Below are 19,292 nucleotides of genomic sequence, written 5' to 3'. Positions count from 1 at the left end.
AACGTTCACGTTTTAAACAAGATACTTTGTCACGAAAAGATGCTTGACTATGCATATAATTGACAGCTTTGGAAAGAAAACACTCTGACATTTCCAAAACTGCAAAGATATTGTCTGTGAGTGCCACAGAACTGATGTTACAGGCGAAACCCAGATAAAAATCCAATCAGGAAGTGCCGCATTTTTTGAAACCGCCTCATGCCAATGACTCCTTATATGGCTGTGAATGAGCTACGAATGAGCTTATGTTTTCCACGCATTCCCCAAGCTGTCTACAGCATTGTGACGTCTTTTTAGGCATTTCCATTGGAGAATGGCTGTAAGGTACCATATTTGGCGAGTGGTCACATGGTGTCTCCCGGACAAAATCTCGTAAAATACTGAGGTAGCCATTTTTCCAATCACTTCTTATGAGAAAACAATTGCCTTGATGGATATATTATCGAATATATATGTTTAAAACACCTTGAGGATGGATCCTAAACAACGTTTGCTGTGTTTCTGTCGATATTATGGAGCAAATTTTGAAAAAAGTTTGCCGTTATAGTTGAAGTATTTTTCGGTCGATTTCTCAGCCAAAACTGATGAACAAAAGGGACTTTTTTCGCCTACAAAAATATAGTTTTAGGAAAAAAGGTACATTTGCTATCTAACTTGGAGTCTCCTGAGTGAAAGCATCTGAAGTTCTTCAAAGGTAAATTATTTAATTTGGTTGCTTTTCTTATTTTCGTGAAAATGTTGCCTGCTGCCAGCAGAGCCTAGCATAGCATTATGCCATGCTAAACTTCCACAAATGCTTGTCTAGCGTTGGCTGTAACTCATATTTTGAAAATCTGAGATGACAGTGTTGTTAACAAAAGGCTAAGCTTGTGTTTGAATATATTTATTTCATTTCATTTGCGATTTTCATGAATAGGAAAAGTTGCGTTATGCTAATGCACTTGAGGCTATGATTACGCTCCCGGATACGGGTTTGCTAGTCGCAAGAAGTTGGTATCAAGGGACCTAAAGTGTGCCAGGAAAACATTCCCCACACCAGTACACCACCACCAGCCTGTACTGTTGACAGCAGACAGGATGGGGCCATGGACTCATGCTACTTACGTCAAATCCTGACTCTGACATCAGCATGATGCAACAGGAACCGGGATTCGTTGGACCAGGTAATGTTTTCCACTCCTCAATTGTCCTGTCTTGGGGGTGGCGTGCCCACTGGAGGCGCTCCTTCTTGTTTTTAGCTGATAGGAGTGGAGCCCGGTGTGGGTATTGCATTCCGAGATGACGTTCTGCACACCACTGTTGTAATGCGCTGTTATTTGACAGTGTGTATGTAGCCTGCCTGTTAGCTTGCACAATTCTTGCCATTCTCCTTCGACCTCATTAACGATCTGTTTTCGCCGTCAGGACTGCTGCTGACTGTATGTTTTTTGTTTGTCGCACCATTCTCTATAAACCCTATACGTTGTCAGGCTTGACAAGCCCAGGAGGCTTTACCACCCTGAAAGTCGCTTAGGTTACTCATTTTGCCTATTTTAATGCTCAATCGAACAGTAACTGAATGCATCGATGGCTGTCTGCCTACATGCCACGGCCACGTCTGTAGGAGCGAACCATTTTCGTGTACCTAATACACTGGCCACTGAGTGTATACCGTACTATTGGGATGTTTTTATATTTATTTTCCCTACAATCTTCATTTCAGAAATCATGTAAAATGACTGCCTGGCAGATTGCGGTGAGATGTACATAGATGTGTATATGTTCTAAGACACATACTACTACTACTACTGTACTACTACTAAAACCTCTCCCTCAACGTCAGCAAGACAAAGCAACTGATTGTGGACTACAGGAAACAGATGGGGCGAGCACGCCCCCATCCACATTGACGGGGCTGCAGTGGAGCGGGTCGAGGGCTTCAAGTTCCCCAGTTTCCACATCACCAAGGACTAAAGGTTGAAAAGATTTGGCTTGGCCCCTCAGATCCTCAAAAGGTTATACAGCTGCACCATTGAGAGCATCTTGACTGGCTGCATCACTACGGGTCCGTTGTGGGCCATTCAGCATTTTTCATGCTGTGGTTGGGAGCGGGGGCAGTCACATAAATACACATACAGGTCCAGTTTTGGCCGTTCTGCTGCACTAGGTGAGAGAAGAAAATTGATGCCTTCCTCCTATACCCTACAAAACTAGAAAGGTCCTATTACCATCTAAAATATGTATTTTCCAGAAGCTGAAGTTTGGTTCATTTTAGAATCTGTGAAAGGTGAAAATACGTATTTCCAGACATTGAAAAAAACGTATTTTCTGGTCATAAAAAAAAACGTATTTTCTGGTCGTTGAAATCTGGTTTATTTTCAGTTTTGAAGTAAAGGTGAAAAAGCGTTCTTTCCGGATGTAGAAAACACTTATTTTCAGTTCGGAATTAAAGTTGAAATTAGGCCATTTATTGAACCAATCAAGGCTGGTCCAGACCTGACAAAATCTGTCCCAAACATAAACGGTTATAATTGGTTCAGATTTGGCCTTCACTGGACCAAAAATCGATGTCAGAAATCAAGGCTGGTCTGGACTGGACCAAAAGAAGAAACCCAAAAGACATTGGTGTCAGTCCGTGCTTACTGGGGTGCAGCTTACAGTGTGGTCCCGCAATGGAATTTTATGAATGCCCATCCATCTGGTAGACCTACCGTTTGTAAAACACCAAAAAAAGACGGACTGTCCGGAAAGGACCAGAAAAAAGACATCGGTCTGTGTTTACTGGGGTGTAGCCTACAGTGTCGGCCGCAATAGAATTGTATGAATCTGTGGTAGGACTAACGTTTAGAAAACAGGCAGTTGCATTGGCTTTATTAGTCCTGATTCCTGTGACTAATCAATTTGACTATTTAAGCTCTGAATATCAGCTACACAACTTTATCAAGAGTTATCCTCAGCCTATTATTGTCACATGCGCCGAACAATTGTCATTGTTTTTGGAAGAAATATGTGAGGTGTTATGTGTTGTTGGAGGTGCTGCTTGGTCAGTTTAGCTCGGAAAATGCCATCTTCGTCAAGCTGCCACCATAATCCTGCCTAATGGGAGGGCCGGCCGGCCCTGTGCATAAACATCAGTCAAGGATATTCGTATTATAATTAAATTTGGTACACATGTTGCAAATATTGTCAAGACTCAACTTATGCAAGAACATTCATGGTGGTGCTATAACGGGCACATCTCTTGATCTATTTGACTCAGAATGATGACATTTGGCACGCATGCTCAGGGATATGAGTCTAGCTAAACCACCCTATATCTCAGACACCACTGACCCGATACTGACGAAACTTGGGTGAATGATGCATCTTGCCATAGAGATCCTGCATTTACAATATTACACTAATTAGCCCAAGAGGGGGGGGGGGGGGGCGCTATAGTAATCCACTGTAAATTAGTCACACGAGATATCTCAGAAACTACTGGCCTGATTTTGGACAAAACTTATGGTGAATAATGCGTCTTGCCATAGAGCTCCATAATTTACACTTATTGGCCCATGGGGGGCACGGCATCATTCATGGGGGAAGACATGTTTATTGTTGCCTTGTTTGTTATCTATCCTGATTGCCTAGTCACTTTTACCCCTTCCTACATGTACATATTACGTCAACTACCTCGTATCCTTGCACATTCACTCGGTACCGGTACTCCTTGTTTATAGCCAAGTTATTGTTATTTATTGTGTTAATATTTAACATTCTTATCTGCAAATGTTCTTACTTTTTAACTCTGCATTGTTGGGAAAGGGATCTTAAGTAAGCATTTCACGGTAAAGACTACACATGTTTTATTCGGCGCATGTGACAAATAAAATGTGAATTGATTAACATTCTTTGGATAATATCCTAATGAAATAGAATGATTTACGAAGATTGAAATGCCATTTCTTTAAAAGTTTTGCAACTTCATATAATAATTTAACATTATACATCAATATAATGTGCCTTGGTTAGGGAGGTGACCAAGAACCCGATGGTCACTATGACAGATCTCCAGAGTTCCTCTGTGGAGATGGGAGAACCTTCCAGAAGGACAACCATCTCTGCAGCACTCAATCAATCAGGCCTATATGGTAGAGTGGCCAGACGGAAGCCACTCCTTAGTAAAAGGCACATGACAGCCAACTTGGAGTTTGCCAAAAGTCACCTAAAGACTCTCAGACCATGAGAAACAAGATTCTCTGGTCTAATGAAACCAAGATTGAACTCTTTGGCCTGAATGCCAAGCGTCACGTCTGGAGGAAACCTGGCACCATCCCGACAGTGAAGAATGGTGGTGGCAGCATCATGCTGTGGGGATGTTTTTCAGCGGCAGGAACTGGGAGACTAGTCAGGTTGAGGGAAAGATGAACAGAGCAAAGTACAGAGGCATCATTGATGAAAACCTGCTCCAGTGCACTCAGGACCTCAGACTGGGGTGAAGGTTCACCTTCCAACAGGACAAAAACCCTAAGCACACATCCAGGACATTGCAGGACTGGCTTTGGGACAAGTCTCTGAATTTCCTTGAGTGGCCAAGCCAGAGCCCAGACTTGAAACGGATCGAAAATAGCTGTGCAGCGACCCCCCAAATACAGGTGTGCCAAGCTTGTAGCGTCATACCCAAGAAGACTCCAGCTGTAATCACTGCCAAACTACTGAGTAAAGGGTCTGAATACTTATGTAAATGTAATATTTCAGTTTTTTATTTGTAATACATTTGCAAAAATGTCTAAAAACGGGGTTTTGTTTTTGTTATTGTGGGGTATTTGTGTGTACAGTAGATTTATGATGATTTTTTTAAAGGCTGTAACGTAACAAAATGTGTAAAAAGTCAAGGGGTCTGAATACTTTACCAATGCACTGCAGAACATTGTAGCAACGCTTTGAGAAATACTTCCATTATCGTTGAAGTTTGTTTTTAGAACAATTCTGGATCATCATGTCATAAACTTACAGAATCATTTTATAAGAGTCTTGCAAGAAGTTTGCTGTTATCGGTGTTAGTAGTAATGTCTCCCTCAACATTAACTGAATATTCCAGGAATGTTTGTTGTTTGTTGTTATAGGTGTTAGTAGTAATGTCTCCCTCAACATTAACTGAATATTTTGGAAAGAATATTGTAGGTTGAAAAATTATTCTAAAGTTTCCTCTTTAAAACGTCAGACTTGATTTTCCCTAATGAAAAATGTATCAACCCATACAAAAATGTCCATTAATCATAATCCACTTATTAATTCACATTTCCTGTTGCTGCAAGATTATTTTCCTGCTGTGAGAAACTGGTCCCATTAAGATCCTATGCCTGGATAGGTGTCTCGGATATCCATTAATATTAGTGAAATATTCCAGTGATGTTTTCTCAGAACTAATTTAATTGAATGCAGATGATTGCTGAAGAATGTTTAGGGAACATTATTGGAATAATTATGTCATAATGTCACACTGTAACGTCATGAAAGCAGAGTGGGAATATTCCCTGCTTGTTGTTTTGCATGTTTTTGATAACATCTTCATCAACATTAGCAGAACGTTCACGTAATATATTCTCAGAGCCATTTCTATTGCTCTCACATTTTCCTGTGTCAGTATGTTTTAAAAGTACTTGTACATTGTGTTATTACATTACCTGGAATCCTAATGAGAATGTTTGGGGAATGTTCTGCTGTGGTTGTTACAGATGTTGTACACAACATTTTAGTGAACGTTATGAGAAAATTCCAAGTATAATACATTTAAAACACCTTAAAAAACAATATTTGGTTATCAAAAACATTATTAGAATGTTTTTAGGATGTTCTCATCCTAAAGTTCGATAAAACCCGAACTATAACATAAGTTAATGGTCTGGGAATGCTCCCAGTCTGCTGGGTACACATGTAAACATGTCTTACCCTCGTCTCTGTTCCACACGGCCAGAACTCTGTACATGAAGGCAGTGACGGTGGCAGCGAAGAACCCTCTCCAGTAGTTCCTCACAGTGAAGAAAGTAGACATTGCCTCAATACTGAACAGCAAACCTATCACACACACGCATAGGCACACACAAACACACACACACACACACACACACACACACACACACACATTACTTAGAAACACACAGGAAGATCATTAGTAACTATGCCCCAATCAGGGGAGTGACGGGTGTAAGACTATTTCCAAGATAAATACACAAAGAAGAGGACTAAAGGTCAAGAGGACTAAAGGTCAAGAGGACTAAAAGTCAAGAGAGGACCATGGAAATAGTGTTTTTCCTCTAATAGGGAAATATTGATCAATGGGTCAGAGAAGTGGGAGGAATTTGTCTAGGCATTGAGCCTGAAATAGGATACTTGTTATTTGGCCATTGGCCCAGTTTTTCTCCCCCTGATTTGCTTTGGGGTCTGTGTTATTGAAGAGTAACATCAACTGCTAACAGGGGGGAAGAAGTAAACCTTCTCCGAACCAGCCAGTGTATCAGTCAGTGAGTGTTATGTTGGTGCCACTCACCTCCTATAGGGGCAGCGAAAACACAGCTCACCCCAACAGCACAGGCAACTGACAACAGCTCAATGTTCCTCGACTCATTCTGTAAGCACATTGGGAGAGGTGTGTTTACATTTACAGACACACACACAAACACAGCCTGTGAGGTAGGCTGTTGTCAGGATGGATGTAGGCCTAGTAGTGTGGAAGGAGGCAGACAATGATGCTACATTTTTCTGCACAAGGTCAGGGCTTTTATGAGCAAAAATGGGGAATAAATAAGCATGAAAAGTAGGCTACTACATTATTTACAAAATAGTCAACAGGACGAAGAGCAATATCAACTGGATTTAAATAAATAATTCAGCCCACTGACCTCCCCTTGGGCAGGCCTCAGTAATGCCTGTTAGCAATTAGCATGCACAGCAGCAAGTATAGCCCAACATATCCCTGTCACAGCTGTTGTGACAGGGGAAAATTGGGATAATGCATTTCACCATGGAATATATAATTTCACACCAACAGGTTGGCATGAACAGTTTAAACATTGCGCTCTCCAACGCACCTCAGTTTGCCTGTCACAACAAGGAAATATGAAGAATTCTTCTCCAACTACCAGGATAAAATAAAGTAAGCAAGCATTTATATTTCTTTAGCTTTGCAAGAGCGCTAAAGTGTTCATTCCCAAACATGATTACATTGTAGGTAATATTTGAATGAACAAATGCATGGATGGAAGAGTAATTCATGTGGAATCGCAAACAAAAGCCATAAAATGAGGTATATTCATATACAGTACAGATACAACACAGAGAGGAGGGGGGAGAGAAGGAAAATATTAACTTCTTATGGCTGGGGGCAGTATTGAGTAGCTTGGATGAATAAGGTGCCAAGAGGTGCCCAGAGTAAACTACCTGCTACTCAGTGCCAGTTGCTAATATATGCATATTATTAGTATATTTTGATAGAAAACACTCAGTTTCTAAAACTGTTTGAATGATGTCTGTTAGTATAACAGAACTCATATGACAGGCAAAAACCTGCGAAAAAAAATCTGACCAGGAAGTGGGAAATCTGAGGTTGGTCGTTTTCAACTCATTCCCTATTGAAGATACAGTGGGATGAGTCATGTTGCACTTCCTAAGGCTTCCACTAGATGTCAACAGTCTTTAGAACCTTGCTTGATGCTTCTACTGTGAAGTGGGGGCGAATGAGAGGGGAATGAGTCAGAGGTCTGCCAGAATGCCTTGAGCTCGTGACGCTCGTTCACGTGAGAGCGAGCTCTGTTCCATTGCATTTCTACAAACAAAGGAATTCTCCGGTTGGAACATTATTGAAGATTTATGTTAAAAACATATTAAAGATTGATTCTATACTTCGTTTAACATGTTTCTACGGACTGTAACGGAACTTTTTGACTTTGGCTCATAGTGAACGCGCTTCGTGAGTTTGGATTTGTTTACCAAACGCGCTAACAAAAGGAGCTATTTGGACATAAATGATGGACATTATCGAACAAAACAAACATTTATTGAGGAACTGGGATTCCTGGGAGTGCATTCTGATGAAGATCATCAAAAGTAAGTGAATATTTATAATGTTATTTCTGACTTCTGTTTACTGCACAATATGGCGGATATCTTTTTGGCTTGTTTGGGCTCTGAGCGCCGTACTCAGATAATTGCATCTGCTGCTGCTTTTTCCGTAAAGCTTTTTTGAAATCTGACACAGCGGTTGCATTAAGGAGAAGTGTATCTAAAGTTCCATGTATAACACTTGTATTTTCATCAACATTGAGTATTTCTGTAAATTGATGTGGCTCTCTGCAAAATCACCGGATGTTTTTGGAACTACTGAACATAACGCGCCAATGTATACTGAGATTTTTTTATATAAATATGAACTTTATCGAACAAAACATACATGTATTGTGTAACATGAAGTCCTATGAGTGTCATCTGATGAAAATCATGAAAGGTTAGTGATTAATTCTATCTCTATTTCTGATTTTTGTGACTCCTCTCTTTGGCTGGAAAAATGGCTGTGTTTTTCTGTGACTTGGCTCTGACCTAAAATAATTGTTTGTGGTGCTTTCACCGTAAAGCCTCTTTGAAATTGGACACTGTGGTGGGATTAACAAGAAGTGTATCTTTAAAATGGTGTGAAATACTTGTATGTTTGAGTCATTTTAATGATGGGATTTCTGTTGTTTTGAATTTGGCACCCCCTGCACTTACACTGGCTGCTTTCTTGGGAACAGGAACAATGGTGGCCCTTTTGAAGCATGTGGGAACAGCAGACTGGGATAAGGATTGATTGAGTGTGTCCGTAAACACACCAGCCAGCTGGTCTGCGCATGCTCTGAGGACGCAGCTGGGGATGCCGTTTGGGCCTGCAGCCTTGCGAGGGTTAACACGTTTAAATGTTTTACTCACGTCGGCTACAGTGAAGGAGAGTTCGCAGGTTTTGGTAGCGGGCCGTGTCAGTGGCACTGAATTGTCCTCAAAGCGAGCAATGAAGCTGTTTAGTCTGTCTGGGAGCAAGACATCCTGGTCCGCAACGGGCTGGTTTTCTTTTTGTAATCCGTGATTGATTGATGGTCGAAGCAATCTTGAAGCGTGGAATCAGATTGGTCGAACCAGCGTTGAACAGACCTGAGCACGGGAGCTTCCTGTTTTAGTTTCTGTCTATAGGCTGGAAGCTACCAAATGGAGTCATGGTCAGCTTTTCTGAAAGGAGAGTTAGGGAAAGGAGAAGTTAGAATAACAGTGATCCAGGATTTTACCAGCCCTGGTTGCACAATCGATATGCTGATAGAATTTAGGGAGTCTTGTTTTCCGATTAGCCTTGTTAAAATCCCCAGCTATAATGAATGCAGCCTCAGGACATGTGGTTTCCAGTTTACATAGAGTCAAATTAAGTTTGTTCAGGGCCATCGATGTGTCTGCTTGGGGGGGAATATACACGACTGTAATTATGATCGATGAGAATTCTCTCGGTAGATAATGCGGTCGGCATTTGATTGTGAGGAATTCCAAGTCAGGTGAACAGAAGGACTTGAGTTCCTGTATGTTGTTATGATCACACCATGCCTCGTTAATCATAAAGGAACCCACCCCCCCGCCTCTCTTCTTACCAGAAAGATGCTTGTTTCGGTCGGCGCGATGTGTGAAGAAACCAGCTGGCTGTACCGACTCCGATAGCGTGTCTCGAGTGAGCCATGTTTCCATGAAGCAAAGAACGTTACAGTCTCTTATGTCTCTCTGGAATGCTACCTTTGCTCAGATTTCATCTACCTTGTTGTCAAGAGATGACATTGGCGAGTAGTATACTCAGGAGCGGTGCGCGATGTGCCCGTCTCCGGAGCCTGACCAGAAGACCGCTTTGTCTGCACCTTTTACGGCGTCGTTGTTTTGGTTCGCCGGCTGGGATCCGATCCATTGTCCTGGGTGGTGGGCAAAACAGAGGATCCGCTTCGGGAAAGTTGCATTCCTGATCGTAATGATGATGAGTTGACGTTGCTCTTATATCCAAATAGATATCCAAATAGATATAGCGATAGTGATAAGATGTACTGTGGTTTAGTTGTGAGGTTAGGGTATGGAAGTGAAATACTGACAGAGGCATGTATAGTGTTGAAAGCTTATTAAGAACATATTGGTAACAATGTGGTAACGTGTGTGTACAGGTGTAGTTTACCTCATAGATTCCTCCAAACAGAGACATGAACTTGCAGAGAAGTGCAGCACCAAGACTGGCAATGTGAACAAACGGACTCTAGAGAGGAAGAAAGAATGACGTGAATTATTTCTTAAAACACCTGGTATATATATTTGTGTTACATACTTAAAGAAAACCACATCACACTTAAACTTCAGTTTCACTCACCCCGGAATAAAAACAAGTCACATTTTGCCAAAAGGGTCAATTGTAGTCCAGAGGTTTAAAACAGAAACATATCGGAAAGTGTGACACCCTCCAGGAGACTAACCGACTCCTGGTGTTGAGAAGAAACACTTCTCCCCAATACAACTAGTCTCTTTCTCTCTCTCCCTCTCCCTCTCCACTTTGTTTACCTCTCAGAGAGGAGGAAAGGTGTCCAGTCTTTCTCTCTCTCCCTCTCCACTTTGTTTACCTCTCAGAGAGGAGGAAAGGTGTGCAGTCTTTCTCTCTCTCCCTCTCCTTCTCCACTTTGTTTACCTCTCAGAGAGGAGGAAAGGTGTCCAGTCTTTCTCTCTCTCCCTCTCTTTCTCCACTTTGTTTACCTCTCAGAGAGGAGGAAAGATGTCCAGTCTTTCTCTCTCTCCCTCTCCACTTTGTTTACCTCTCAGAGAGGAGGAAAGGTGTCCAGTCTTTCTCTCTCTCCCTCTCCCTCTCCACTTTGTTTACCTCTCAGAGAGGAGGAAAGGTGTCCAGTCTTTCTCTTTCTCCCTCTCCTTCTCCACTTTGTTTACCTCTCAGAGAGGAGGAAAGGTGTCCAGTCTTTCTCTCTCTCCCTCTCCACTTTGTTTACCTCTCAGAGAGGAGGAAAGGTGTCCAGTCTTTCTCTTTCTCCCTCTCCTTCTCCACTTTGTTTACCTCTCAGAGAGGAGGAAAGGTGTCCAGTCTTTCTCTTTCTCCCTCTCCTTCTCCACTTTGTTTACCTCTCAGAGAGGAGGAAAGGTGTCCAGTCTTTCTCTCTCTCCCTCTCCTTCTCCACTTTGTTTACCTCTCAGAGAGGAGGAAAGGTGTCCAGTCTTTCTCTTTCTCTCTCTCCCTCTCCTTCTCCACTTTGTTTACCTCTCAGAGAGGAGGAAAGGTGTCCAGTCTTTCTCTCTCTCCCTCTCCTTCTCCACTTTGTTTACCTCTCAGAGAGGAGGAAAGGTGTTCAGTCTTTCTCTCTCTCCCTCTCCTTCTCCACTTTGTTTACCTCTCAGAGAGGAGGAAAGGTGTCCAGTCTTTCTCTCTCTCCCTCTCTTTCTCCACTTTGTTTACCTCTCAGAGAGGAGGAAAGGTGTTCAGTCTTTCTCTCTCTCCCTCTCTTTCTCCACTTTGTTTACCTCTCAGAGAGGAGGAAAGGTGTTCAGTCTTTCTCTCTCTCCCTCTCCTTCTCCACTTTGTTTACCTCTCAGAGAGGAGGAAAGGTGTTCAGTCTTTCTCTCTCTCCCTCTCCTTCTCCACTTTGTTTACCTCTCAGATAGGAGGAAAGGTGTCCAGTCTTTCTCTTTCTCCATCTCCTTCTCCACTTTGTTTACCTCTCAGAGAGGAGGAAAGGTGTCCAGTCTTTCTCTTTCTCCCTCTCCTTCTCCACTTTGTTTACCTCTCAGAGAGGAGGAAAGGTGTCCAGTCTTTCTCTTTCTCTCTCTCCCTCTCCTTCTCCACTTTGTTTACCTCTCAGAGAGGAGGAAAGGTGTCCAGTCTTTCTCTCTCTCCCTCTCCTTCTCCACTTTGTTTACCTCTCAGAGAGGAGGAAAGGTGTCCAGTCTTTCTCTTTCTCTCTCTCCCTCTCCTTCTCCACTTTGTTTACCTCTCAGAGAGGAGGAAAGGTGTCCAGTCTTTCTCTCTCTCCCTCTCCTTCTCCACTTTGTTTACCTCTCAGAGAGGAGGAAAGGTGTTCAGTCTTTCTCTCTCTCCCTCTCCTTCTCCACTTTGTTTACCTCTCAGAGAGGAGGAAAGGTGTCCAGTCTTTCTCTCTCTCCCTCTCTTTCTCCACTTTGTTTACCTCTCAGAGAGGAGGAAAGGTGTTCAGTCTTTCTCTCTCTCCCTCTCCTTCTCCACTTTGTTAACCTCTCAGGGAGGAGGAAAGATGTCCAGTCTTTCTCTCTCTCCCTCTCCTTCTCCACTTTGTTAACCTCTCAGAGAGGAGGAAAGATGTCCAGTCTTTCTCTCTCTCCCTCTCCTTCTCCACTTTGTTTACCTCTTAGAGAGGAGGAAAGGTGTCCAGTCTTTCTCAATTCAATTCAATTCAAGGGCTTTATTGGCATGGGAAACATGTGTTAACATTGCCAAAGCAAGTGAGGTAGATAATATATACAGTGAATATATAAAGTGAAATAAACAATAAAACTCTCCTTCTCCACTTTGTTTACCTCTCAGAGAGGATGAAAGGTGTTCAGTCTTTCTTTCTTTACCTCTGTTTCACTCCCTGTTTTAACACTCACTCATGACCACTCGCTATGTCTCTCTCTCCACTTTTCAAACTGTCTGAAAGGAGGGAGAGGTCTACAGTCTTTTTCTTTCCAAAATGTATGCACTCACTGCTTACTGTAAGGCACCCTGAATAAGAGCATCTGATAAATCACTAAAATATCAAATGTAAAAATGTTTCCCTCCCTGTTTAACACTCATTCATAGCCTGAACCCTGCTGCTGAAGTCACTGCTGGGCATCTGTCATTTATGCCACAACAGAGCAGAGTGGAGTAGAACACTTTAAATGGTGCTGAAGTGTTATTGTCTAGAGGGAGAGATGCTGGGGGAGGAGTCACCCTATGTGTCCTGTCATTTAAAAAATTGTAATTTAACCCAAGCATCATCATTCTATCCCTCTCAGGACAGTAGGCTCACCTGTGAATGCAATTGGTTTAATGTATTCACTGTCTCATACAGTATAATTAACGCTCGCACACACATCTCTCATGTACATCTTCTCAGAAACGTGTGTACACAAACACCCTCATCAGTGTGTTCATATAAATGTCTCCTCTCCTCCAATGTATCATTGACTAATCTCAGCTCTTTCAAGATTAAAATGATAACATTTTCTTTCCCTCTTCCACCCCCCGTCTCCTCTCTACCATCCTTCATCCCCCTCTCCTCTCCTCTCCTTCACCCCCTCTCCTCTCGTCTCCACCCTCATTCATCCCCCTCTCCTCTCCAATCCACCCTCCTTCATCCCCCTCTCCTCTCCACCCGCCTTCATCCCCCTCTCCTCTCCAATCCACCCTCCTTCATCCCCCTCTCCTCTCCACCCTCCTTCATTCCCCTCTCCTCTCCAATCCACCCCCCCTCCTCTCCGCCCTCATTCATCCCCCTCTGCTTTCCTCTCCACCCTCATTCATCCCCCTCTCTTCTCCAATCCACCCTCCTTCATCCCCCTCTCCTCTCCACCCTCATTCACCACCCTCTCCTCTCCAATCCACCCTCCTTCATCCCCCTCTCCTCTCCTCTCCTCTCCACCCTCATTCATCCCCCTCTCCTCTCCAATCAACCCTCCTTCATCCCCCTCTCCTCTCCTCTCCACCCTCATTCATCCCCCTCTCCTCTCCAATCAACCCTCCTTCATCCCCCTCTCCTCTCCTCTCCACCCTCATTCATCCCCCTCTCCTCTCCTCATCTATCCCCCTTTCCTCTCCTCTCCACCCGCATTCACCCCCCTCTCCTCCCCTCTCCTTTCCTCCCTCCTTATCCCCCTCCCTTCCTCTCCACTGTGACCAATGGGGTGGCCTGAGTGCAACGTGTGTGGCTGTATGACAGGGACACAGGACACGTGTAACCACAACCACATGCCTGTGTGTGTGTGTGCTTCACCGTGAGAACCACTTGTCCTGTGAATTACAGATGAATTTATTGATTTTGCGGGTCTTCGGGCCAGAATTCATCTGCTGGCTGTCAAATGGTGTGTGTGTCTGCATAACAGTACTGTACTGCCAGCAACAAGTGACAACTACCCACACTCACACAAGCCTGACTGTGAGAAGAGGATGTGTGTGTATGCGTCAGAGGACTGTGTGAGGTGAGAAGAATGTTTACAGAGTGTGTGTGTGTACTGTGTGTAGAGAGTGCGTGTGTTACCTCCTTGCCCAGAGGCATGCCACTGCCCAGGGCACAGGTGAGGCCGATGACTTTGGCCACAAAGGTTTTAAAGGTGAGGCATTCTTTCAGCACTACACCCCTCAGAATGGTCTTAATCTCTGGGATACCTGAACCTAGAGGGGGAGAGGGGGTTAGTGTGGGTATGCTATGGTCAGTATGTGTGTGTGTGTGTGTGTGTCTTACCTACGGCCTGTGGGGCCAGTAGCTGTGTGAAGCCAGCTGAGAAGGTGATGAGCACCACAGGGTAGGTGACCCAGGCTAGGTACTGGAGAAACACATTACTCTCCAGGTTCACATACATCCACTTCTGTGCTGTGGACACACACACACACACACACACACACACACACACACACACACACACACACACACACACACACACACACCAAAATCAACTTGATGTCAATCATAAAGTAAAAGTACATCCAAAGTCATGCTTCAACTGAGACAGACAGAAGGATTAGTACCTCAACAACAGTAGAACACGCAGGACTCCCCTCCCTAAAAGGGCTGCTTTACAGGGAGAGATCAAAAGTGTGTGCGTGCTTGTGTGTGTGCATGTGTGTGTGTGTGTGCGCGCGTGTTTGTGTGTAGGTGGAGAAAGGGGATAAGAGGATGTGTCTATATGAGCGTCTTGCTTCTAGATTACCCTCTCTTCACTTTCTCCACATGCATCAGTCTCCCCATTAGCACACACACAAAAATGCAGCAATGTGTGTAAATGTCTGTTTGACTGAAGACATGATAAAAAAAATCAGAGGAGGGATTTCTAACGGCAGAAAAAGACACACCCTGGTTTGACGAGTGTATGTGTGTAAACCACAGTGTCTGAGATTATCTTGAGTGTGGCTTAATGTCTTTGTTAGCTGCATGCAGGAGATGTGTCAACTTAAATGATTCAGCCAAAGGAACAGTGTTTCAAGTTTTATTAGTTGTATGTACAGTTGAAGTCAGAAGTTTACGTACACTTCGGTTGGAGTCATTAAAACTCATTTTTCAACCACTCCACAAATTTCTTGTTAACAAACTATAGTTTTGGAAAGTCGGTTACGACATCTACTATGTGCATGACACAAGTATTTTCCAACAATTGTTTAGGAACCGATTGTTTCACTTATAATTCACTGTATCACAATTCCAGTGGGTCAGAAGTTTACATACACTAAGTTGACTGTGCCTTTAAACAGCTTGGAAAATTCCAGAAAATTACATCATAGCTTTAGAAGCTTCTGATAGGCTAATTGACAACATTTAAGTCAATTGGAGGTGTACCTGTGTATTTCATGGTACCACATTCATCTGTAACAAACAATTGTACGCAAGTATCAACACCATGGGAACACGCAGCCATCATACCACTCAGGAAGGAGACGCGTTCTCTCTCCTAGAGATGAACATACTTTGTTGAGAAAAGTGCAAATCAATCCCAGAACAACAGCAATTGACCTTGTGAAGATGCTGGAGGAAACAGGTACTAAAGTATCTATATCCACAGTAAAATGAGTGCTATATCGACATAACCTGAAAGGCCGCTCAGCAAGGAAGAAGCCACTGCTCCAAAACCGCCATAAAAAAGCCCGACCACGGTTTGCAACTGCACTGTTTGGCCATAATGACCATCGTTATGTTTGGAGGAAAAGGGGGAGGCTTGCAAGCCAAAGAACACCATTCCAACCGTGAAGCTCGGGGTTGGCAGCATCATGTTGTGGGGGTGCTTTGCTACAGGAGGGACTGGTGCACATCACAAAATAGATGGCAGGAAAATGATGTGGATATATTGAAGCAACATCTCAAGACATCAGTCAGGAAGTTAAAGTTTGGTCGCAAATGGGTCTTCCAAATGGACAATGACCCCAAGCATACCTCCAAAGTTGTGCAAAATGGCTTAAGGACAACAAAGTCAAGGTATTGGAGTGGCCATCACAAAGCCCTGACCTCAAGCCTATAGAAAATGTGTGGGCAGAACTGAAAAAGTGTGTGTGAGCAAGGAGGCCTACAAACCTGACTCAGTTATATCAGTTCTGTCAGGAAGAATGGGCCAAAATTCCCCCAATTTGAGGAATGCTACCTGAAACATTTGACCCAAGTTAAACCATTTCAAGGCAATGCTACCAAATACTAATTGAGTGTATGTAAACTTCTGACCCACTGGGAATGTGATGAAAGAAATAAAAGCTGAAAAAAAATAATTCTCTCAACTATTATTCTGACATTTCACATTCTTCAAATAAAGTGGTGATCCTAACTGACCTAAGACAGGGAATTGTTACTAGAATTAAATGTCAGGAATTGTGAAAAACAGAGTTTTTAAATGTATTTGGCTATGGTGTATGTAAACTTCCGACTTCAACTGTACATGGTATAAACCGTCCAACGAAATGCAAACTTGCAGTTCCCTTCGCAAAAATGCAACAACAATAAGAAATAAGAAAAGACAATAATACGAACATAAAGTAAATGGTTCAGTAGAATAAAATAAACATTTTAGCATAAGTATAATACAGGACGGCACAATTTATGGTCCAATATGTACATGTGTTCTGGTGAGGGGGGGGGGGGGGGGGGTAAGTGTTTAAATTGTGCAGTATTTAGCAATCATAATAAGAGTCTGGTAAAAGCAGTGGTGTGTGTGTGTGTGTGTGTGTGTGTGTGTGTGTGTGTGTGTGTGTGTGTGAGAGTGAGTGAGTGAGTGAATGCATGTGTGCGAAGGTGCAGAGAATCAGAGCAGCTGGCCAGTCCAATTAAAGGGTTCTGCAGTTTGATGGCTTGTAGATAGAAACGGTCTCTGAGCTTGTTGGTATCAGAACTCATGCTCCGATACCGTCTGCCACTGCGGGTGTGCGGGATCTTTGATGGTGTGGCGGGCCTTCCTCAGGCACCGTTTTGAGTAGACTGTGGATGGGTGTACTGGGCCATCTTCACCAACCGCTGGAGGGCTTTGTGGTTGTGGACAGAGCAATTCTCGTACCAGGCCGTGATGCAACAGGTCAGGACGCTGTCGATGGTGCAGGGGCAACATTTGGAGCGTACCCGGAATGGCATGCCGAATTTCTTCAGCCGCCTTGGGAAGTTAAAGACACTGTTGACAAGAGTGGTGGTGTTGATGGTCCATGACAAGTCCTCGGTGATGTGGATGATGAGGAACTTTAAACTGCTGACTCTCTCGCTCTCCAGTCCCATTGATGTGAATCAGGGCATGTTCCTCCTCTGCTTGCTGAAGTAAACAATAAACTCCTTGGTTTTGCTGACGTTGAGGGGAGAGGTTGTTATCCTGTCACCACAATGCCACTTCACTTACCTACCTAGTTAAAAGGCCTACAACTGTGGTGTCGTCACCAACCATTATGATGGAGTTGGTATCGTGCAAAGCCATGCGGTTGTGGGTGAACAGGGAGTACAGCAGAGGGCTGAGGACACACCCCTGGGGGGCCCCTGTGCTAAGAGTCAGTGTGGAGGCGGTGCTGTTACCAATCGTCACATGGTCTGCCCATCAGGAAGTCAAGGATCCAGTTGCAAAGGGTGGTGTCCAGACCCAGGGCCCTGATCTTGGTGTCAGGCTTGGAGTGAACAATAGTGTTGAATGCTGAAATGTAGTGAATGAACAGCATTCTTACATAGATGCTCCTCTTGTCCAGATGTGTTACAGCCGTGTGAATAGAGGTAGGCAAATTGGAGTGGGTCCAGTGTGCCTGGCATGCTAGCCTTGATGTGGGCCATGACCAGCCTCTCAAAGTATGTGTCCTAATGTGTGTGTGTGTGTGTGTGTTCTAGTGGACAGGTGGTTAGTCATCATGTATCCAGTTAAAAAAGCTGTACAGCTTGTTTGTGTCAAGTTAGAAGACTTCCACCGTGACAAGATATACACACAAAAGATACATTCAAACCTAATGGGAGAACACTGAGAATGTGCTTACACACACCATGGGGTCTAAGTAGTCTGTGCACCATTTGCCTTCCCTGGATCCTCACCCGCCAACCCTCTCTCCTCTCTTATCCCTCCCTCCCTCTCTCCTCTCTTATCCCTCCCTCCCTCCCTCACCTTGTAGACAGGTTGCGATAGAGAAGTTGATGACCCAGCTGACTAGAGCCATCAGTAGACCAAGGAGGACCAAGGAGTCTACCAAACCTCTCTTTCCCTTCCTAACTCCCTCCTTCCCAACTCCCTCTCTTACATTGTAGACAGATGCCGATACCAAAGTCGACCAGCCAGCTGAGTAGAGCCATGAATAGACCCAGGAGGATGAGGAAGATCCAGTCTTCACCAACACAAGAGATGAGGAACTTCTGACAGCGCACTGTACAGACTGGAGGGAAGAGAGATACAGGTGCACACTGTTAGACGACAACAGCAACACTTACTACTACAGTACCAGTGAGTCAAGTCAGTCAGAACTACAATATAAACAAACCAACACATCTTACAGACTGAGGAGAGAAGTGTAGCATTGTTAAAACTACATTGCCCATCTTGGAGTCAGGACCACCCATACCCACCATACAATGTAACACCCTCGCCAATTTTTACTAAGTTAACTTTTGCACAGACTAGTATCATTTAACACAGTGATCCTCTCCTCTAACTCCCCCTCCCCTACACACACACACACACACACACACACACACACACACACACACACACACACACACACACACACACACACACACACACACACACACACACACACACACACACACACACACACACTACCAGTTCTTCCCCTATTTCCCGAAAACCGTCATAACATTATTCCTGCTCCCCAGTCATCTTATTCAGTCTTCTCTCATCTCACCAATGTACTAAACCACACTAATGCTACTTTACCACAGTACAAGATTCTTCCTTTTCCTCATCTAAAGCATTACTACTTTCCCCATTTCTGACTCCACACTTTCCTCCTCCTCTATAGTACAGCCTGTGTGTGCTATTGTATAGGGCAACAGGTTGTAATGTTGATGACATGGATAGGGGTGTACAGTCGTGGCCAAAAGTTTTGAGAATGACACAAATATTAA

The 19,292-nt window shown here is 43.7% G+C and overlaps 2 protein-coding genes across 2 annotated transcripts in view; one reads left to right on the top strand and one right to left on the bottom strand.

Annotated features, from left to right (window-relative positions):
• Positions 1-19,292, bottom strand: part of LOC118944061 (chloride channel protein 2) — a 64,287-nt gene that overhangs the window by 32,227 nt on the left and 12,768 nt on the right. The window contains exons 3-8 of the mRNA XM_036961697.2: positions 18,452-18,583; positions 14,463-14,591; positions 14,259-14,392; positions 10,187-10,264; positions 6,512-6,590; positions 5,914-6,039 (exon numbers count right to left, since the gene is read on the bottom strand). Of these exons, the coding sequence (XP_036817592.2) occupies positions 5,914-6,039; positions 6,512-6,590; positions 10,187-10,264; positions 14,259-14,392; positions 14,463-14,591; positions 18,452-18,583 (678 nt within the window). The remainder of the gene's footprint in view (positions 1-5,913; positions 6,040-6,511; positions 6,591-10,186; positions 10,265-14,258; positions 14,393-14,462; positions 14,592-18,451; positions 18,584-19,292) is intronic.
• The window catches only part of LOC149972411 (uncharacterized), a 48,868-nt gene continuing 48,048 nt past the window's right edge, over positions 18,473-19,292 (top strand). Inside the window, exon 1 of the mRNA XM_090218805.1 lies at positions 18,473-18,604. The gene's annotated coding sequence lies outside the window, so the exon portion shown is untranslated. The remainder of the gene's footprint in view (positions 18,605-19,292) is intronic.

This window comes from Oncorhynchus mykiss, chromosome 24, assembly GCF_057628025.1.
Source record: "Oncorhynchus mykiss isolate SJ-2025 chromosome 24, ASM5762802v1, whole genome shotgun sequence".
Classification (NCBI taxonomy): Eukaryota; Metazoa; Chordata; class Actinopteri; order Salmoniformes; family Salmonidae; genus Oncorhynchus; species Oncorhynchus mykiss.
This window is presented reverse-complemented; position numbering and strand designations above follow the sequence as displayed.